The 22,949-nt window shown below is 43.6% G+C and overlaps 1 protein-coding gene across 1 annotated transcript in view; it reads right to left on the reverse strand.

Annotated features, from left to right (window-relative positions):
- Positions 1-3,893: 3,893 nt before the first annotated feature.
- The window catches only part of HS3ST4 (heparan sulfate-glucosamine 3-sulfotransferase 4), a 439,431-nt gene continuing 420,375 nt past the window's right edge, over positions 3,894-22,949 (reverse strand). The window contains exon 2 of the mRNA XM_010340865.3: positions 3,894-8,136. Coding sequence (XP_010339167.2) covers positions 7,500-8,136 — 637 coding nt within the window. The 3' untranslated portion in view covers positions 3,894-7,499. The remainder of the gene's footprint in view (positions 8,137-22,949) is intronic.

Below are 22,949 nucleotides of genomic sequence, written 5' to 3' on the forward strand. Positions count from 1 at the left end.
CAGAACATCTGCATGAAGAGATCTGGTCCGAAGATAGCCACCTCCCCTATTTAAAATAATAATAATAAAGAAGAGGAGAAGGAGTCTGTGAGGGAGAGACAGGATGAGAACAGAGCTGGGACAGGTGTTAGAGAGAGGAATGTTCTGGAAGCAGAAGCGGGAGAGCTTCCTTGTACAAGGGGATGGCCAACAGCATCAAATGCCACAGAGACATCAAGTAGATGTAAGCCAAAAATACCATCTATATTTAGCAATTAAGACATCACTAATGGCCCTATCAAGCACTTCATTAGACTTACGGGAGCAGATATCAGGAGGCAGGTGTATGAGAAGATGAAAGTAATTGACAGAGTTCAGAAAGGGTAAAATCTACTTTTTCAAAGACTTTAGCTATGAAGGTGGGATGTCGTATGGTATTTTGAAAAGTACTACAGAAAGGTTTTGTATTTTATTTTCTTAAATTAAGGATGAGATATTCTATTTTGGACTGATGTTTATAAAGACCAAGAGGAGAGGAAGATACATGAATAAAGTCCATGATCCTTGAGGTTAAGAGTTAAGAATTAAATGCAAGAGTAGGATGATGAGATGTGAGTGGAGGATGAAGAATTCATGCCACAGCTAGTATTTTTTAAAAATTCATCATCATAATAATAGCAAGCCCACTGAGGTTTTAGTTTTGTTAGGTTTTTGGGGTTTTTTTTTTTGTTTTTTGTTTTTTGTTTTTTGTGGTTTTTTTTGTCATTCTCTCTCTCTCTCTCTCTTTTTTTTTTTTTAAACAGAGTTTCACTCTTGTTCCCCAGGCTGGAGCACAATGGCACAATCTTGACTCATCACAACCTCCACCTCCCAGGTTTAAGCAAGTTTTCTGTCTCAGCCTCCTGAGTAGCTGAGATGACAGGTGTGCTCCACCATGCCTGGCTAATTTTGTATTTTTAGTAGAAACGGGGTTTCTCCGTGTTGATCAGGCTGGTCTTGATCTCCCGACCTCGGGTAATTCACCTGCCTTGGCCTCCCAAAGTGCTGGGATTACAGGCATGAGCCACTGCACCCAGCCTTCTCATTCTCATTTAGGCTCCTTGTATATGTCATCTGAGTCTTCACATGTGCTATGAGGCGGGCACTATCACTGAATGCATTTAATGTATTGAGGTAATCCAAGTCCAGTGATTGATAGGCAGAGAGAGACAACTTCGGCTTTCTCCGTGAAGCTGATTCCTTTGGCCAAGAGAACAAGAGGGAGAGAACAGGGGTAGGGATAAAAAGTTTGACAAAAGGGGAAGGTCTCAGAAACAAATACAAGAGGCCTGAAAAAGGAGCTTCCTAGGGACCGATAAAAGGAACAAATAGCAGAACCGAGTGCCTAGCTGAGGTTAGAAACCAGAAATTTATAAGGACCCCACTCTGTATTCTCTGCCATGAGCTCCAGACCAGAATAAATGGATGATGCTATTCATTCTGGCCTGGGGACTGGTCTGTGAGTCTGTGATTTAGACTCAGTCCTCATCCTGGTGCCTATGGCATAAACAGTTCCTGTTTTACAGCTTGCTTTTTCCTTTCCTCTAAGCAGGAATCCTAGAGTTAAAAAAAAAAAAAAAAAAAAAAAAAAGCCCTTATTTCTAAAGCCCTTTCCCAAGCATTCATGGAAGCAGGTCCTCTCCACTGACACCCTTAACAGGCACTTCCACTGGGATGAAAACTAAGAAACATTTTCTTCGCTAAATGACAGAAAAGAAGCTATCTTCTGCTTGATCAACCTGTCTCTCGCCTTTGATTTGCAAAGTCACAGTGGAACCTGCAGCCTCATCTCAAACGCTTCCTGCTCTTTTCTCTAGGGATAGAAGGAACCAAAGAGTTGTCTTATGAATTGGGATGAGAATAAATGCTGCTGAGTGTGGTCTTTACTGCCACAAGTACTTGGCAGTCTTCCCTTTCCCCTCGTTGGTTATCCTCTGCATCACCTCCCCCTACCCTGCCCCACCTCATGTGCCCTCTGTGTGTCCCCCCTCATTTAGCCTAAGTCCATGTCCATCTTCCCCATTGGGTTGGGAGTGCCAAGAGTCAAGTGTTAAGGTGAGTCAGCTTTGCTCCTCCCCATATCTCTTCCTGTTGCCACCTGGTCACTCTGTAGATGTGTGTGTGAACTAAAGACCTAATAAAACATCATGGCTTCTAGAGCAGCATTGTTTTCCCATAGCCCAAGGACACTAGAGATTCTTGCTTATCTTCCATTCACACACATACATTTTCTTAGCCTTGATGACAGAAAATGCACTATTATTACTTCGTCATGTAAGACATTTCATAATTATAGAAAGGGGTTCCATGTATCTTTTATGTCTGAACATGACAAGTCTACATTCTTTTGAGAAACTGGGAAATACATGAACTCATCTCTTTCCATCCTTATGTGTTACAGGAAGAACCTAAGGAGATTCCTCAATCCCAACTCATTTCCGGAAAACTATGAGAGCTACTCTTAAGGATATGCCCTGCTTCCCAACCGTCTTTTTCTTCCTTGTAAACTTTTGGGAATCAGAGCTTCAAGTACTGAATACATAGCCTGAAAGCTCAAAAACATCGCCCCTCACCTTCATTTCAAGAGAATTTGTTTGGCTCTCTATGAATGAATCTCAAAGCCTTGTAATATCTGAAAGAACCTTGGATATATAGCAAGGGAAAGGCCATGATGAGAACCCGTTTACAAATTCGGTGGAGAAGAGACCCTGTCTTTGGGTAGAGGAGTAGGTTTGCATTTGTGTGTATGAAATTCAGCCCATTTCAATGTCATTTATAGAGCGCTCTTCTTGTGGCCTTGGCTTTAAGCCAATCAATGGTACTTCCCTTTCTCTTAGCACTCTCATCATTGTTTGGTCTGAGTAAAACAGTGCTTTCACCTGAACATATTCCCTGGAACACTATAAAGGCACGTTGTTCTGGAAGGGGTTTTGGGAACTCCTTTTTCTCCTCCTCCTCTTCTTTCTTCTAAATCTTCTTCACAATCATCTTCTTCATCATCATCACCATGATCACGTTTATCACCATCAGCTCTGCAGTATCATCACCATCACCATCATCATTACCACCAGCAGCTCCACATCATCATCATATTGCATCACTATCATCATCCTTATCACCATTAACTCCACAGATATTATAATCATCACCATCACCAGCATTCTCATCACTATCAGTTCTGCATCTTCATCATTGTTAGCATCATCGTCTTCACCTCCGTCATAACCACCATCATCACCATCATCACCTTCACCATCATCACCATCAGCTCTGCATCATCATCACCATCATCATCATCCTTATCACGTTAGCTCCACAGATCATCATCATCACCATCACCATCACCATCATCACCAGCAGCTCTGCATCATCATCACCATCACATCATCCTTATCACATTAGCTCCACAGATCATCATCACCATCACCACGACCACCATCATCACCATCAGCTCTGCATCATCATCACCATCATCATCCTTATCACGTTAGCTCCACAGGTCATCATCATCACCATCACCACCATCATCACCATCACCATCACCATTATCACCATCAGCTTTGTATCATCATCACCATCATCACCATCCTTATCACATTAGCTCCACAGATCATCATCATCATCATCATCATCACCATCACCACCATCACCATCAGCTCTGCGTCATCACCATCAGATTAGCTCCACAGATTGTCATCATCACCATCACCGCCATCATCACCATCACCATCACCATCATCACCATCATCTCTACATCATCATCACCATCATCATCATCCTTATCACATTAGCTCCACAGGTCATCATCATCACCATCACCACCATCATCACCATCAGTTATACACCACCATCATCACTTTACTTTGTGTTAATGAAGTACTTTATTCTTTTCAAATACTTTCCCATCTATTAACTCAATTTGATCATCAGAAAAACCCTGGCTGGTAGGCCAATAGGAATTAAATATACTTATGTTACAGATATGAAAACTATCATTAATACTGATAAATCTAATTGTCCAAGACAAAAACAGAGGAAAGGATAAAACCCAGTGATCTCTCTTCTGACTGGAGTGAGGCAATGGAGAAGTGTTCTTTGTGAAGTAAAGTGGTGGGCAAATGAGAGGGGAAAAGATCTGTGGTCTTGAAGAAGTGAAGCTCAGATTGGACTCCTAGTACTAAGGGATTGAGCAGGCCACACTCTCTTGAACTTAAAATTTGATCTAAAGGGCTCCTAAAAATTGCAGAGAATCCTAAAGAAGGGTCACAACTCTGAAGTCATGTTTTTTGTATACAGTTTTAACGATAAATAGGCTGCTGAGTGCTTTTGATTATTATGTGTTTTCAACTTGTAGATCTACATCACAGTGTCAAGGCTTTCACATCTTTCAGGTACAGAATGATATTGGCAGAAAGAGACTCATACAGGAGCAATGATAGCTGCAGTATTTGGGAGGATGAATTCTACTTTTTCCATCTCTGAACCACACGCAGCAGCCTTCCCAGAGCCATGAATCATCCATTCGAGGGAAAGGAGGGGAATTGAAAATTAAACATAATTTATGCTTTGCTAATTGAAATCAAATACAAAATTCAATCTCCTGTGAGTTGCAATGCTCACGTTTAAATAGGGCAGAAGTATTATTAACCTGACTCTATTTCAGCACGTTGAGTTAGCTTTTCTGGATACAAAATAATTCCTTCATCAAGTCTCCACATGGCAGAAGGGGATGTGGCTAAGTGGCTCACTCCCAAAGTGACAAGGATCATGCTAGAGTGGACACTGAAGAAAATGGACCTTAAACATGTCAAATTTGCATTTTTTTTCAGAACCACGAGTTTTCAATGGTAACACCAAACACTATTAAATATAAAATCCCCAAGATCCCAAGACTTAGTCCTCTGCCCTCTTTCTCCAGGGACTTTTAACCTACTGTAGTATGCAACGATGTATAAATAATTGAAGGGGGATTTTCCACTTTTATTTCCCAGGTGAAGTGGCTTATTTACTATCGGCTAAACATATTGCAAAGTGGATTTGCTTGTCAGATTTTGGGAACATACTTATGTGAGGACACATGTTTAGTAGCTTTCTTTGGAGGCAAGTCTGAGTGTTCTGGTTTTATAAAGACACACAGACAATCAGGGAGATGGAACATGGAGAGCAGGTATGACTGAAATGAGTATGTGTCTGCCCAGAATGGAGGTGATGAGAGTAAGCTAGATTAATAGGTTATTTATTTCTCTAAAGGATTGCTACAACTAGATTCTCCTCTGACCGTCTACGTTATACGGGCAACAGTTAACCTTCTTCCCATTGAACTCCAAAAAGGCACATGTTTCTGCAGGGAAGCCATAACACTGTGGAGGTCACCTCTCTTGGAAATTATTCCCAAAAAAGAAAAAGCATAAAAATAGGTAGGAGGGAGGGAGAGGAGGCAAAGAAATACATAGACAAGCCTTTCCTCCAGTTGCTTTCCGTTTCAGCTTCCCTAAGATTTTTGAAAGGATGAATTCCTGAGCCTCACCTTAAGAGTTTCTGATTCATTAACAGGTCAGAGCTCTGGAAGCTGTAGCTTGAACAGACTCCATGGCTGACTCTGATGGGTGGTGAGGGCTGAAACTCACTCGCTCCTTGCTCTGCTTATGAAAGCAAACCCCCCATGAGTCTCACGGTTTGCCCTTCTAAATGACTGTGCATTTTCTTCCTTCAAATATATATGTATGCATTTTGATCTGTTTCTTCTTTTACGTTGATAGTGCAGGTATAGCTGTTGTCTTCAGCTCAATAACTGCTTTATTATTTGGAAACATTATTTGTAAGGCTGTTTATGAATCTGGCTTATTGGTCCCTTCCTTGCTGGGATTAGTTAAGAAAAGCTGCACCCCTTTTAAAACCCACTTGCTTTGTACTATTGCAAGATTCATTGTACCTTACAGACAGAACCTTCTGAAGATTCTTGAATCTGGGACTTTCTGGCCATCCCAGAGAGTGGATGCTTCTGCCCTTCCAGGGTAGGAGTAAGGATGGAGGTGATCAACATAAACACACCACTGAAACTTATTAATCAGGTTGCATTAAGCTTTATAACAACACGGTTTTCATTTAGCGGGAGAAATGACAGTTTAATAACAGCTGAACAGATTTAACTCCCCCCACTCATACAAATTTCCAGTTTTACTAGAACAATTTCTGGTTTTGGAGATCCGTGAACAAGTGCTTTATGTCAAATGGTGCTTTTTAGTTGACTCAAACTGATGGGAAGGGACACTTCATTCAGCTGGGGTGTGTCTGCAGACAGCCCTTGCTCACCCCCAATCCCCATAAACTGGATCTGATGAATGGACTCAGCCCTCTGGCCACTACCCCACTCTGCCATTTCTAAATAAAGAATATGAAGCCTGAGGAGGTGGTAGGGGGGCAAACAGAAGAGTGGTGACTGCTCCTCTCCCCACTATATGGCTAAGGGTTATTCCTAATAACAGACCTGTCAACTCTCTGGTCTTTGCCCTTCTGGGGACCCTAGGGGACAGAGCCCACCCCGTTAACATGCCTCAAAACCACAGTGCTTGGGAGAGATGGTCTTCAGGTAAGGCAACCTCCCACCAAGAGGACAGGATTTCTCCTTTTACCCCAGATGTGGCCACTCGTCTCTGCCAACCTCAGAGCTCTGACCTCAGCTACAACTACCCTACTCTTAGAGCAGCCCAGTGGGCTGGATCTGAGCACAAGGGCATATGCTAAGCTTCTCCACAACCCAGGATACTCATGAAGAGCGAGACCCAACCCCATTTAGAGGGCTCTTGGAAAGAAGGCTTCGAGGGGTGTCAGCTTTTATTTTCCTTTTTGTTTGTTTTGTGTGTGTGGGTGTGTGTTTTTGGTGAGGAACATGCATGCCTCTGCCTTCACGATGTGGGGAGGGAGGAAGTCAGGGGTTGTGGGATGAGGCCTTTAAAGAGAAGACTAGAAACACCTTAGAGGGAGGGCCTTGCTCCCTAGGAGTCCTGGAGCACTCAGCCACAAAGTGCATTCTGGAGAGACGCCCAGGCAGAAGTTTAGACAGCAGGTACCCATGACAGATACAGGGCTAGAACCCTTGCTCCCCAAACTAAAGGGAGAACCCCCATAAAGTAGACCTTTTTTGTCATTCACATTAATAGCACTGTCTCTGACATCGACAGCTATTTATCCTCTGTCTTCAGGCTAGATTAACTGGCAGAAGAGAAGAATTAACAGCAGATTCTGGTGGCCATCTGGTCAACCAGATGCTGCTGCCCAGATGGGCCTGGTTCCTCCATGGGGATGCCGCGGGATCCACCTGCTTGCCTCGACTAACAGCACTAGAGGCAATCCGGGCTGCATGAAGGAGGAGGAGATCTACTTGGCACTCCAGTAAGTGAAGCTGCAGAAGCTGGGGTATTCAAGGACTCTGGAAAGGAGCCTCCTTAGCCATTCACTAGCCTTCCTCTGCCTCTCTAGCCTCATTTATCACCCTCTTCCTGTTCCCACTGAAAATCCTGACCAGTCATTTGGTAAAACATCATGTTGAAGGGTTTGTAGAATTTCCTCAGTCTGTGGATGACATCGGGGTCAATGCGAGGGTGAGTCCGACCTTTGCTCTTGCCTAAGCACCTCGGGGCACTGCTGTCTTCTGGCTTCTTTAGGCAAGGGAACCCCTTGGTTTTGTTGAAATAGAAATGCTTCTCAGTCACAACACGTTTGAGGCCTAGAAAATCCTGTACTTTGGCCATTTCCCCAGCGGGGTCCACAATGAGTCGCTCACCACTGACAAAGAGGATCTGGGAGAGGGGGAAATACTGGAGCCAGTTTTCCAGGTGCAGAGCATAGATCCCTATTCGAATGGCACTCCAGGAAGCGTCTATCAGCCCGAGGGTCCGGTTTTTGAAGGCCAGCACCTCAAAGGTGGGGATCTCGGGTTTCTTTGACAGTGTCTGCGTGTAGTCAGAGATGGCCCTGGTCACGGGATTTCTCACCACCACAATCAGTTTGATGTCCTTGGCCATGGAGTGAATGCGCTTGGGAGCCTCATTCGTCACAAAGTAACTTGGAGTCTTCTCCATGGTTATTTGCCCATCCAGAGTCTTGGGCATCACATTTCTAGGAGAGGGAGGAAAAAGGAAGAGAATGGTTATTTCTATCCAGAAATATTGTAACTTCTTTGTACAAAATGTGTGATATAAACAGCCTAGTTCGGAACCACCCAGTAAAATTGATAAAGACTCAAAAGTTCTTCTTACCTACGTGTCCCAACTATAGTATTATCTTATCTTGACTGCGTATTATCAGAAAAGGCAACATAAGGCATTTGCATTCTCTCCTGGGAACCTTATATCCCCAAGTTTAAACAGCTGTTCTACCTCTTACCAGTTATGTTTAACCTAGATATACCCTTGATTTCTCTACATATTAGTCGTATAATCTCTGAAATGGAGATAATGAAAGCACCGACTTCACACTGTAGTATCAGGATTAAGGAAGATAATGCTTAGAAAGCATTCAGCAATGAAGCTGGCATATGTAAGAGCTCAATAAATTAAGGACATTATTATTGTTGTAGCAGTTTTTTGAAAAATCTTTGCGCTCAAGAAGACCTCAAAGCTCATCAAGTCCAGGATTGGCAAACTACCTCCTGCCTTCTGTTTTCGTATAACTCACGGCTAAGAATGATTCATCATCTCTGAATCGTTGTGGGGCGGGGGGAACCAAAATGATAATAATAAAACATTTTATGATGCATGAAAATTATATAGAATTCAAATTTCAATGTTTATAGATCCACTTCCATTGGAACACAGCCACATTCATTCCTTTACATATTCATCTAGGCTGCTTTTACACTAAAACAGCAGAGCTGAGGAGGTCAGACAGAGACCATAAGGCCTAAAGGGCCTGATGTATTTAGTCTTTGTTCCTTCAAGAAAGAATCTGCTGATCCCCAACTTGATCCAAAGGCATTATTGTGCAAATGAGAAAACTGAAGCCCAGGGGGCGGGGAATAAATGTGGAAATCAGACAGGCTTTGTGATCTCAGCCAACAGAATTACATCTTTGAGGCTTATTATCCTCGTTTGTAAAATCCTAAAACCTACCTCAAATTTGGTTGAGAGTAAAACAACGTATAAGATGAAAGATCTAGCATAGGGCTGGTTCAATATATGGAATTTTATTATTTCTCTGCTCTTAGAATTGCCCAGCGAGCCACTGACAGATCCCATACCAGGGTCTGTATCTTTTAGTTCCCCTGCTAAGGTTGCTCCTCCCCTCCCATCCCTCCATCCAAGTGTGCTTCCAGAATGGCCTTATCTTATTTGGGAGCTCCAAGATATGAATATTAAAGGGGTTCGATGCCATTTTCCCCTAATCTGAATGTGGCAGGCTTATCAATGCTAAAATGAAGCTTAGGATGCTACTATACAGTCAATTTGCTGTAGGCATATGTAGACCAAAGTTAATTGACGATAAACCTGTTCAATACCTGTCAGTACAGCAGGCCATCTGCCACCATGTGCTCCATTAATTCTATTCACTTCTGAGCCTTGCACCAAAGTGGTACATTTAGGATTACACAAGACCTCTTTGTTATGATGACATGCTTTTAAATGTCTTAGCTAATAAAACTTAATACAGACGAAGATCCCGTAGCTTCTCCTACCATAATTAAATTTATTTACTATCACGTGTGTAGAGAAAGAATGACTTTTATCTCTAATTCACATGCTCTGTCAATAATTAATTACAACCGAGTTTTGAGCTTTCTCAGCAAGAACTTTTATGAGGCAAGAGGAATTTGCCTCGTAGAGAAATTCACAAAGAGCTGGATGTTGTTAGGGTGTAATGGTTGGGCAGCGTGGTGTTTTCAGATCAAAGCAATAGCCCTGGCTATAAACACCATGCTCATCTTAGAGTGACATATTCTTCAAAGTGGTTTGAATGTCTTTATGTGTGTGTCTGTTTGGTTCTCACCAGATCAATCTGTCTAATTTGGAGGAACAAGGCTAAGAAACAGCCCCTGGGAATCGAATTTGCCTGAATAAGAATTCCGATTACCCATGCTACCTTGATGAAGTTACTTAACCCATTCTGAGCCTTAATTTTTCATCAGAGAAAATAGAGTTAATAAAAGGCCATGCCTCATGGGATTGTAATGAAGATTAAATGTCATAATGCAGGCAAATCAATTAGGAGCATGCCCATTCAGTGTCAGAATTCTTTTTAACTTAAGCCAGCTGGCCAAAATCAGGTTTATTCTTACAGGAATTCTTACAGAAGAACAAGAGGAAAAAATACTTCATTTGACCAAATGGAAAAGGCTGAAAAACACGGGAACTAAAAAACTGATCTAGAAAAAAAGTACACTGTAATTCATGCCAATATCATCAATTACACTTCCTGATCTGGAGGCTGCTGTCCAACAAGGGAACTACCATTAGTTCAGCCTGAGTATAGGAACTACACTGACAACTTGCTTTTATTTCAAGTGGAGAGTTATAGTCCCTTGTTTTATTATGCAACTCATATCATATTATAAAAATATTGGATAAATTTTGATGCAAAAACACATCACCTAGAAAATAGCTATTTTTACATGGCTTTTTCCAGATTTTAGTTCCTCTGATGTATTTTTGTGTGTTTGTCACATTTTTCTTTAGCATGGGAGCAGGTACTCGGCTTTCTTTTCACCCATTCTTCACCTTTCCCTTCTTAGCCCTCAGTGCTTGTCTTTGCAATGAGCCCCATTCAGATTCGTCTCCTTTACTTCAGCTGATTGACAACCTGTCAAGATCTTTGTGGATCTTGAGTATTTTATCCGACACATCTGGTATAAAATGGTACCCAACGTATAAGCTGGTAGATTTAGGAGGGTAGATGTGTGCTTGGCTCAGTGCTTACCACAAAAGGAAATAAGAGAAGGCATTGCAGAAGGCTTTGAAGATTGTAGAGGGGAGTAGAGGAACCTAAATGGCTTTGACCATCATGCTATCCATGAATTTAGAGAGTATAAACTTTAGGAGAGTTTCTGGATTTAGGGCACACATGGGAAGACTATCTCATTGAGCCACTATTCAGCCAATGTGGCATGAATTATCCAGTTATTTTGTCAGTAAGAAGATATCCAGTACTTGCTCAAAATCTATAAAAGACAAAGTTCCCTTTCCTCAAACTGATTCTGAATCAGTTATAGTCATTCATTCCTTCATTCCATAAATAATCACTTATGGGTAATGTAACGGTAAGCAAAGCTGATGCAGTCTCTTACTCTACTAAGCTACCAGTCTAGCTCCCACAGCTGAAATATAAAGAGCTTTTGCAGCATCACATAATGAACTACTTAAATCAACGGAGCAGGCATCATTATTGCTCCAGTTTTACAGAGAAGGAAACAGGACCGGAAGATAAAGGTATGTTCCAGGGTCTCACTAAGTGTGTATTTTGTTTCTAAGTTGAGTGGCTGAGAGAGAATAATTCAACACCAGGATCAGTGCCTCATACCAGGAACTGGCAAATAGCAGGTTCTCAATGCCTATCCGTTGAGTGAATAGGTGGATGAATGACAAGCCATTTATCTCCACTCCGAAGTGTGGGCCAGTCCTAATGCTAGGTTTTTGTTGTGATAGGTTTTGATGCCCTAATCTTCCTTTTCTCTACCTTCACCTCCTCACCAGGGCTCTCGCCTGGGCCTCCGATCCAGTAACTATTTCCAAACCATGCTGGTCTCCCTCTTCCCATAAGATGAAAGGAGGCATCTCGCCTGTGGATAGGACCAAACTCCCTGCTAACCTAGGCTTCGGATCTTATTCCCTTCCAACCTTTCAGGTACTTTTGCTCTCAATTTTTCTTCTCTCTTCTAGGTTTTAAGTAAGTTCATTTCAACTGCATCTGACAGTTGAATATACTCATGTTCTCATACCTTGGTGTGCTTGAGGGGTGTGCCCTCAGCCAGGGCAGCCTCAGGACGGGGACCCAAGAAGTGGGTGGCCAGGACCCCGGGAAGGCCATGCAGCCCTGCCCCCAACCCCTGGAAGCCAGGGTGGCTGACAAGGTGAGGAAGCGGAGGAAGGTAGATGGGGGAGCTGGGGACAGTGGTGGCGCCCAGACCTTGGCCCCTGACAGGTCCCCTGCCCCATTGGGGTGCCCCAAGGCTGGACACACTGAGAACAGGGTTCAGGAGGACACAGAAGGCACAACAGGGCCCGAAGAAGGTGCCCCCAGGAACCCATCAGAGGGCCCAGGCCCAGCTCTGCAGGCCCTGCAGGGGACGAGCCGGCCGAGGCAGGGGAGGCAGCAGAGGTGCAGGACACAGAGGTGGGGCCTTCCCCTCGGTCTGGGAAGCCTTAAGGAAAGGAATGTCCATCCCGGCGGCGGTGTGGCCTCGGGAGCGACTCGCAGTGCTGTCCTCCTGTGGCGGCCTCTGCAGCAGCCCCCAGCAGGTGCGAGGCCCCACTCTCAGGGAAGGCCACGGCCTGCAGAAGCCGCCTGGCCCAGCTGTGTCTTTCCCGCCCAGCTCTCCCCTGCACCCCTGTCTTTGTAAATTGTCCCTTTTGGGGTGGGGTGGGGCAGGGCTGCTTTTCTTAGTCTGGTGCCAAGCAAGGCCTTTTCTGAATAAACTCGTTTGACTTTGAAAACAAAAAAAATTTTTTTTTTTTTGAGATGGAGTTTCACTCCTGTTACCCAGGCTGGAGTGAGTGTAATGGCGCGATCTTGGCTCACCACAACCTCTGTCTCCTGGGTTCAAGCAATTCTCCTACCTCAGCCTTCCGAGTAGCTAGGACTACAGGCGTGCGCCACCGTGCCCAGCTAATTTTTGTATTTTTAGTACAGACAGGGTTTCACCATGTTGACCAGATGGTCTCGATCTCTTGACCTCGTGATCCACCCGTCTCGGCCTCCCAAAGTGCTGGGATTACAGGCGTGAGCCACCATTATTGGAAAGAAAGCCAGTAATGCTGGAGGGGAGTGAGCAAAGGTAAGAAAGTCAGAAAACAGGGTCAGGGAGATGGACAGGGAATAGACCACGGAGGGCCTCCTGGGGCATGGGAAAGATACTGGAATTGTTTTCCTTGATGAGAAGCCACAGAAGAATATCACACAGAAGATGATACAATTTACACTTATTTTTCTCTTTTCTGGTAACTTTGTTGAGAAAAACATAGGAGTGTGGCAGAGGTAGAAGGAAAGTAATCTGCTAAGAAACCATTTTAGGAGAGAAAGAGAGAAATTGTAGGGGCCTGAGTGTAGGTGGAGAGGGCAACCCGGAAAAAGAGCTCAGCATAGGAATAGATGTTAACATATGTCCAGCAGTCCTTAATGATGGGAGTCCTTAATGGTGGGAGGTATGTGCAGGAGAAAGAGAAGCGTCACAGATGACACCAAGATTGTTGGCCTGCACCAGTGGCTACATGGTAGCATGGTTTACTGATGTGGGCACTACTGGGAACAGGGCAGCTTTGAGGGGAAGATACCACGTCTGATTTCAGACTTGTAATATGAGATATCTCCTCTATGCCCAGGTTGAGGGACTGAGTAATCATGTTTATACCTGAGGCTGAAATCCAAGGGATATCCAGATAAGAAGTGGGTGGACATCTATGTCATGTGCTCATGTTCCACCTGCCAGGGAGTAGGGAGAAGAATGTCTGCCGTCTTGACCTGTGCTGGAAGAGGATGCGACTGCCCTTGGCCTATGTTGGGAGTTCTCTCAAAAAGGAAAGGTGTTCAGATGCTAGGTGCGCAAAAAAAAAAAAAAAAAAAAAAAAAAAATCTGTTTTATTCCATTACAAAGATGTTCATGAAGTTCTTTTAATTTCCAGAATCCTTGTTAACTACCTGCATTACAGAGCTTGCAATAATGTTATAATATGGTTTGTTTCCATGCCCCTCATGGCTAGTCTCAGTTCTTTGGGGCCATAGGCAAAGTTTCATTCACCTTTGCATCCCACTGCCAAACGTAGCGTCTGACACATACTGGCTACTCCATTACTATTTGTGGTTATTGGATGAAAAACAAATGACATTCCAGTGAATACATGGTCCCTGGAAGTCAGGGGAACTGGGGGCAGTTTGCAGGACATGCCTCATCTAAGTAGGTGTTCTACGCATGGGGTTCAGCGTTTGTGAGTTTCCTCCCATCCTTGTCTGAAAGACCATGCACTTCAGCATGGACCATATGGTGAGAAAACACTGCATCTGGGCTTGGCACAGCTCGTTAACAGTATCTTGGGCGCTCAGAGCAGCCGTGACATCAGCGTCAACACACAGTCCTGAAGCGAGACTCATTCCACAAGATCGCACATCTGCTCTCACAGCCCCAAATGTTTATGAGACACTCTCCAACTCACTCACCCTGTCCCCACTGCACTCTCCTGGTCCTCGTGCTTTGCTAAGAACAACCCAATTGTTTTCTGTAAAGAGTCAGGGTCTCACTTTGTTGCCCAGACCGGAATACAGCGGTGCGATGATGGCTCACTACAGCCAGGAGTTCCTGGAGCACAGCCACGTTTTAGCGCAGGTCACCCTCTGGAGTCCTCATAGGAAACAATGGTAACAATAGTTAGCACGCAGTCTAGACTGAGCACAGCCACTCATTCAGCACTCACTCCCTGCTATGTTCTGAGGCTGAGAGTTCAAATTCTGAAGCCAGACTGACGTCCCTAGGCATTTTCAGACATTGGACTCACCAGCCCAGTAGTTAAGAGCAGAGACTCCAGGAGCTAGACTTAGCAAGTTTGCATCCACTTGCCTGTGTGATCCTGGGCAAATTACTTAAGTAATACGGGTCTATTTCGTAATTTGAAAACCAGGCATCACACTAATAGTACTTTTCTCATGGGGGAGTCTGAGTGGATGAAATGAGTTAACATCTAGAAGAGCTACTCTCATATAGTAAATTCTCAATGCAGTAGCTATTAACTTTTGAAACAACTCTTTAAAGAAGGTTTTATTATAATCCCCACTTTAGGGATCAGGAAACTGAGACCCAGTGAGATGGATTAATTTACCAAAAGCCACAAGAGGTGGAGTCAGGATTCAATCCTGACTGTCTGTCTGACTGACAAGTCTGTCTGACGCCATAGCCAAAGCTCTTGGCTACTGCCCGACAATGCTTAACCAAAACTATAAAACCTCAGCAAGGTTACATGACTGGCCCAAGGTCACTCTGCTTGTAGGTGGCAAAATTGAATCTTAAAAGGAGCACATTATGTGTGCTGCAAAGCTGAGCTATCCCTGACTTACCACTGGGAGTTACAGAAACCCAGACCAGAATCCCTAGAAATTCTTGCCAGATCAAGCTACATCATTCAATTTGTGATATCTCTCTCCAGGGCCTCCTCAATTGAAGCAAATGGATAGCATCATGAATGTCGAGGGAGAAGGCAATCACCCGTATTAGATATAAAGTGCCCATTCTCTCTGGAAGGGTCAGGAGCACAGCTTGCCTTTGGCTTGCCTGAATTAGAAGTGTGTGGGAATCTTACATTTTCACAAATGCATTATCCAGTGGAACAAATGGTGCATAAATTAGCAATATTTTCTGAGCCCTGATAAGGAACCCAAGAGGATAGTGGGTAGAGCAAGGGCATGGGGTGAAGCAGGGCCAGTTCCCTTGCACAGAAGAAAGAAACTCACTGAAATTTCAGTGGAGCAGCTGCTTACTTGCCAAGCACTGAGCAAGGCAATTTCAAGTATTGTCCTGGTTAAGTCTCACAAGTACCATACAATTCACCGAGTCCATCGTAGACATAAAATAACTGGGAGTCAGAAAGACAAAGAACCTTCTCCAGGGATGCATAGCCGGGACCTTGCCCTGCCTAGTTATACTGGAAAGTTCATTGTGCTTTTCAAACCAAAACGCATGAATTCTGAAATCCTGAGGGCAGGTCATTCCATTTGGTGACCACATTCTTAAGTAGAAACCCAAGAACAGGAGCTGTACATATGGCCGTGAGGCTCTAGGGCTTTCAGCAAAATTGCACCCAAGAAAGAAGGAATCCTGAGTTAGGGTTCTGACTAAATAGCTAACTTGCTGAATCAAGTCAGAACAGAGACTTTCCCTCCCTGGACCTCAAATTGCTTTGCAACAAGAGAGTCGGGTTAATAGGTATTCTCATTAATTTCATTGAGTATTGATTAGTGCTTACTATGTACCAGTATATGTCAATGATGAAGCAGGCATGGTCCCTGCCCTCCAATAGACTGTATGCTTTTGAAGGAAAGACCTGTATATCCCATTTAGTAAAGTGACCTGTGCTTGAGATAGGACATCTTTGCTGTCCCATCAAACAGAATGGCACGTGCCAAATCTCAGCTGCATTGCCACATGCCTACAAAAGAGAGGAGACAGAAAGGAATGGGACAGAGAAGAGGAAAGAAGGAAGAGAAGGAGCAAAGGATGAAGGAGACTAAAAGGGAAAAGGAGGAGAAATAAAGATAAGAGGAAGAATGGGAGGAGAAGGGGAAAGCGGAGCTGGGCTTGGAAGATCCACAAAAAACTGAAAGACTGAGAAAAAATGAAGGATGCATCACAGGCTTAAATAATACATAACCATACATTAGGAGAAATTTTTCAAACCGAGGTCTCAAGCGTATTTGTTGTTTTAAAGTTTGTGCCAGAAGGTTTAGGTTTGTCAGAGATACTGCACTGAGGGTGTAGTAGCAATAGCCCTACAGAAGTAGGTTGAGGCGGTAGATACTCATTATTCCCCATGATATTAGTGAATAATCTGAGGCTCAGAGAGGTTAGGTGCCTCGCCTAAGATCATGCAGTTTATTTGTGGCAGAGTTGGGGTCTGAAACCCATGGAGACTGGGCTTCTTCACCCCATCCAGTGTGACAAAGGAGAAGAAGGTCCAGAGCAGAAGTAGAGGTAGGACGAAGAGACAGAGAAGTGACTTCAGGCAGAGAAATGAGGGTCCAGTCAACATTCTTACTCTGGGAAAGAATCCCTGATTAACAACAGACATGAATGCTTTTTGTTTTGTTCTGTTTTGAATAAGAGTCTCACTCTGTTGCCCAGGCTGGTCTCAAACTTCTGGCTTCAGGCAATCCTCCTGCCTTGGCCTCTCAAAGTCCTGAGATTACTCGCGTGAGCCACTGCGACTGGCCCAGACATGGAAGTTCACCAGATCTTAAGACATGGCAGCAGAGACATGGTCAGGACCCTGCTTAATGGCTTTGATTTTCCCAATGACATAAGAGTAGGGTTGATTGCTGAGCTTAAGGACCTTGGGAGTGGGACTAGAAAGGGAACAAAATGTGGCTGGACGATAAATTAATAATCTATGGATTATGATGACCTATTGAGAAATTATCTTGTGTTTGATTTTGCTTCCAGAGACACATTTGGAAGACAGAGGACTCATCACCACCCCCACCTACCATCATCACATACTCCCATTGCCAAGGAGGGTAACTAGTCCCTTATTCTCAAGGTCTGGCTAATTTTTGTCTCCAGACAAGGTGAGAAGTTTCTCTATTTTGTGGATGTTACAGCATCCTAGACAAACCCACTGAGAGGGCTTCATGTTTCAAAAATCTAGGTCTTACCCAGGGTTTCTTAACTTCAGCAATGTCCACATTTTGGGGTGGATAATTCTTTGTAGGGGAGGCTGTCCTGTGAATTTTAAGATGGTCAGAGCATCCCTGGTCACTACCCACCAGATGCCATGACACCCATGAGTCACAACAACCACAGATGTCTGCAGACATTGCCACATCTCCCATCCAAATGACCCCTGACTGAGAGCCACGAGTTTAACTGGTGTAACCAAATGGCTAGACTTGTCTAATCAAACTATGTAGGTCTCTGCCCTCCATTAGAGTAGGGCTTTGGGCAAGTTACTTAGCTTTTCTGTGCCTAGATTTTCCCATTTGTAAAATGGGATGATAGTACCAGTAACACATATCTCAGAAGGTTGTTTTAAAAATGAAATGAGTTCATGTGTGTACTGTCCTTACTGCCTAATACATCATAAGCACTATATAAGTGTTTGCTATCCTTACTGTGGGTGTGGTTACACCACTGAGACAACCTGCAGCCTGCATCCCAGCTCCCGAAACAGCGAACATCTGAGATTGCTTAACACAAAGCTCTGGATATGGGAAACTCCTGTGTGGATTTGTTTGCTAAGTTGCTGAAGATCTTCTGGCCAATGTTGACTCCGAGTGGGCGGACCCATTAACAAAGCCAAGCCCCATGCAGCCAAGTGAAGATGAGGGACACTCTCTTATAACCCTGAATTGTGCCACAAGAGACGTCAGAGGTGGGTCTGAATAATAACTGGGAAAGGACTTCTGTTCAATGTAACAACATGGGTTTCAAGCCAGGTTTAATTCAATTTAGAACATAAGAACCTTTCTTGAAACCTAAGAACCAAGGAGTAGTTTATCTGTTCTAAAGAAGATAACTATCAACAGACACTGAGTATGCAGCTAAAGTTGGAAATTATAATTTGAACTGATATCTACTCAGCGTTCAGGAGCCAGGTGTACATTTACAGGTGTGTGCCCGGCAGATAGAGCAGAATGTCCAAAAGATAAGAAAACCAAGGACGCCTGTGAGTGCTCGAGTCTTGGATTCTATTTCTATCCAAGCCAGGTGAAGAGTGAAGGAGATTAGGAGGGAGTGGATGAACAGGAAGACCATGGGGACTAAGGACATAGAGGGCTTGATGTAGACATTAGACATGAAGGCAGGCTTGACTGCTTCTCGGGTATAACGTGAAGACAGAACTGAATTATCTCCATGCTTCTCCTGATGATTCTACAAAAGCAGAGATCCCCAACCACTAGACTGCAGACCAGTGCTAGTAGGTGGTCTGCTAGGAACTGGGCAGCACAGCAGGAGGTGAGTACTGGGTCAGTGAGCATTACTGCCTGAGTCCACCTCCAGTCAGATCAGCAACATCATTAGCTTCTCATAGGAGTGTGAACTCATTGCGATCTGCGCAAGCAAGGGACCCAGGCTGTGCATTCCTTATAAGACTCTAACTACTGCCTCGTGATCTGAGGCGGAACAGTTTCATCCTGAAACCATCCCCACCCTAATCCCACCTGTGGAAAAATTATCTTCCGCAAAACTGGCCCATGGTGCCAAAAAGTCTGGAGACTTTTGTGCTAAAGCAAAAACAATACTGATTAATTTCGGAAGCTATCATCGTAAACAAATAAGGTGAGAGGGCAGACTATCACAAGAACTACCAACCAGAAAGAGGAAGAGAGAAAATCTGAGAATAGATGCCACTTGGAGAACTATTTCAACAAATGATGTTCGTGATGCTTTTCTGAGTATGTCAATCATCATAAACTGCTTTTGAATGGACTTCATCTCAAAGGATCGGAAGTTAAGGACACTACCTATGCCATGAGGCAAATTCCTCTTATTTTGTGTCCAGAGACATAAGACAAATAAAAATAAGAAAAGAGAAAGGCCCTTTTTCGGCCCTTTCCACTGCTATACAACAGGTAGGCTCATGGCTTTTCAAAGGTAGCTCTTACTCTCGCAAATGAAGATAAAGAGGACGTCATAGTTCCTTATCAGCTCTAATAGTGTTTTCACTCCCTCAATAGTCAAGAGCTGGTCACATGTAATAGAAGGCCTCCACATCTATTTTCTCGGATCAGGCTCCAAAGAGAATCTGGCTTGGTGGATTCAGGGCATATGGCACTTTCTCTGGTGCTCAGAAGAGTGTGTAGGAGTCGTGAGCATGTCTGAATACCTCAAGAGAACATAGAAGTCTATCAAAGAGGGTTGAAAGCCTTCTCTCCCATGCTCTTAACAGATTTCCATACCGTTCTCTTGTACTAAGTACATTTTCTTTCATGGGATCTGAGTTTTGGTACCCACTTTACTTATTCAAGTAATTACAATTAAATAAAATTCTTTTATATATCAGAACAATATATAATTGCTTATTAGTATTTCTTAAAGGAAAACCAAGGTCACTACACTGAAATAAATTTTAGCTTAGAGAGAAAGAGGAAGAAAAGAAAACAACAGAGAAAAGAACTCTTCGTTTGTTCATTGATTTAGCAACTATAGCATGGCAGGCACTGTGTTAGTATTACAAGATAAAACAAAGAGTGGCTGGGCGCAGGGGCTCGCACTTGAAATTCCAGTTCTTTCAGAGGCCTAGGCAGGTAGATCACCTGAGCTTGGGAGTTTGAGACCAGCCTGACCAACCTGGAGAAACCCATGTCTACTAAAAATAAAAAAATTAGCCAGGCATGGTAGTGCATGCCTGTAATCCCAGCTACTCGGGAGGTGGAAGAATTTGCTTGGACCTGGGAGGCAGAAAGGGCAGTGAACCAAGATCGTACTATTGTATTTCAGCCTGGGCAAAATGGGCAAAATTCAAAAAAAAAAAAAAAAAAAAAAAAGAGCAAGACCTTACCCTTAAGAAGTTTTCATTTTCTAAAATAGTAAATATGGAATATATCCACCATGGAATACTATGCAGCCATCAAAAGGAACAAAATAATGCCTTTCATTGAAACTTCATCGGAGCTGGAGATCATCATTCTATGTGAGGTAACTCAGGAACAGGAATGGAAAACCAAATATCGTATGTTTTCACTTGTAAGTGGGAACTAAGCTACGAAGACACAAAGGCATAAGAATGAATAACGGCCTTTGGGGACTTCGCAGGAAAGACTTGGACAAGGGAGTGAGGAATAAAAGAGCATACACTGAGCACAGCATATGCTGCTCAGGTGATGGGTGCACTAAAATCTCAGAAATCACCACTAAATAGCTTATTCACGCAACAAAAAACCACCTGTACCCCAAAGCTACTGAAATAAAAAATATTATAAAAGAAATTTTCACTTTCTGAAATAGTACAAATTGTCTGAGAGGTCTCTCCTTATGTCTTAGGACTCACAGTGGTCAAAGACTTTCAGGGTGGGAACCACTGGCCAAGGGTCAACTGAATTCCAGAGCCCACAAATGCCTCTTTTGGAAGCTGGCCAGCTGCACTGTCATCTTGACAGAGGTGTGTGGCTAAGGAAGGATTGAGTCTCTGGATTCTAGCTCTGAACCACACTTGCTTTGAATGACTGATTTTTGTCTTTGATCCTCAGTTTTGTCCTCTGTCAAACGGGGATAATAACATCTCTTTTTTGTTCCTCAGAAAAGATATCAGGCATCTTGGCACGGAGAAAGTCTTGGTAATGCTCCCTCCTGTTATCACTGCTAGCATAGTGGTGCCAGTAGTAGATGCAAACAGCCCTATATGCTCAATAGATGATGGAAAAGAGCCCTGTTCAATTTCTTTTCTTTTTCTTTTTCTTTTTTTTTTTTTTTTTTGAAATGGTGTTTCACTCTGTTGTCCAGGCTGGAGTGCAATGGCATGATCTCAGCTAACTGCAAACTCCGCCTCCCAGGTTCAAGTGATTCTCCTGCCTTAGTCTCCTTAGTAGCTGGGATTACAGGTACTTGCCACCATGCCCAGCTAATTTTTGTATTTTTTGTAGAGATAGGGTTTTACGTGTCAGTCAGGCTGGTTTCGAACTCCTGACCTCAGGTGATCTGCCCGCCTCGGCCTCCGAAAGTGCTGGGATTTCAGGCGTGAGCTGTTGCACCCAGCCCTGTTTAAATTCTTAATCTATGGGACTGTCACTAGTTGCATCATAGATGCACCTTTATGTAAAGCATGGCTCTGATTCACAGAAACCCACCTCTCAGATGGACATTGATACAACCCAGTCATAGAGCACCAAATGACTTCAGTGTGGCATATAACCTAGTGAATTATTAGAAGTCTCTTTCTCACCACCTGAGTTTCCCATGCATTTGGGAAGCCTCTGCTGGGCAGGGCTTGGTCATTCCACTGGGCCCATGCCTCAAACAGCACAAATTGTAGGCATTGCTTTTCTTTCTGTCATACCGTTTTCAATGTGATCATTGGTTTTGAATACCAACATGATTGGTTTCTAAAACCATTGGTTTTGAATACCAATAGACCACCATATGACCCAATGAAACTCCTCCATATTTGATTTAGAAAGCATATATGGACAGTCAGTGACTATGAATTCAATAATCCCTTAAAATGCATTTGTGCTGGAATCATCACTGAATCTACATGCTTGAAAGGTTGCCACATATGTGTGCATGTATGTGTGTGAGTGTGTTGATATGTGATTTTTTGACTTAGTTTATGCTCAGTGCTTGGTATCCACAGGGATGTGGAGGTCCCTTGCAATAATCCTTAAGTCCACAGGTTGGATAGCACGGATCTAAATTCGAAACCATTGCCTACCTACAACCTGAGCTTCCATCACTGTCCTCATCCTGGCAACTCTCTCCCTACTCCTTTCTCTTTTGTGATTGCACCATCTCACTCCAGAGGTTCTAAGACAACATTTTGCCTGATTGTGAATTAACAAGATTATGGAACAAATTTTACCTGACCCCGACTAGGGGTTCCAGCTGGAGTGTACTTCACTGATACTTTATTCATAAATATTCAAAGAATGCCACTCTGAAGAATCTCACACACCAATGTCTGTTACCTATTTTGTTGTGCTTTTTTTGCTTGGTCTCAGCATTTCAAATGGCAGGTGCAACAATTAAATAATGATTACAGAGGTCTCAGCATGTCTGCACAGGCATTCATGCTCACAGACAACGGTGACAGAGGGCTCCTCCCGGGAAGCCTGTGCTCCAGGTCTCCCTATCTCACGCTCGACTCCGAGCTGTGAGCCAGCTCACCACTGCCTGGGGGATGCTGCCAGCCTGCCTTCCTTCTCACCTGCATCCTGCTGCTGATCCAAGCCCTATTTGCTCTTACTGAATCTTCTGTCACCCTTACGCATGTCCGAATCCTGCAGCCTCAAACAGCATGGACCATTGCAATTCTGAGCCTCAGAGCAATAAAGTCACTATTCTTTATGAAGGTGACTGCCAATCAGCC

The sequence above is a fragment of the Saimiri boliviensis genome, chromosome 12, assembly GCF_048565385.1.
Source record: "Saimiri boliviensis isolate mSaiBol1 chromosome 12, mSaiBol1.pri, whole genome shotgun sequence".
Taxonomy (NCBI): Eukaryota; Metazoa; Chordata; class Mammalia; order Primates; family Cebidae; genus Saimiri; species Saimiri boliviensis.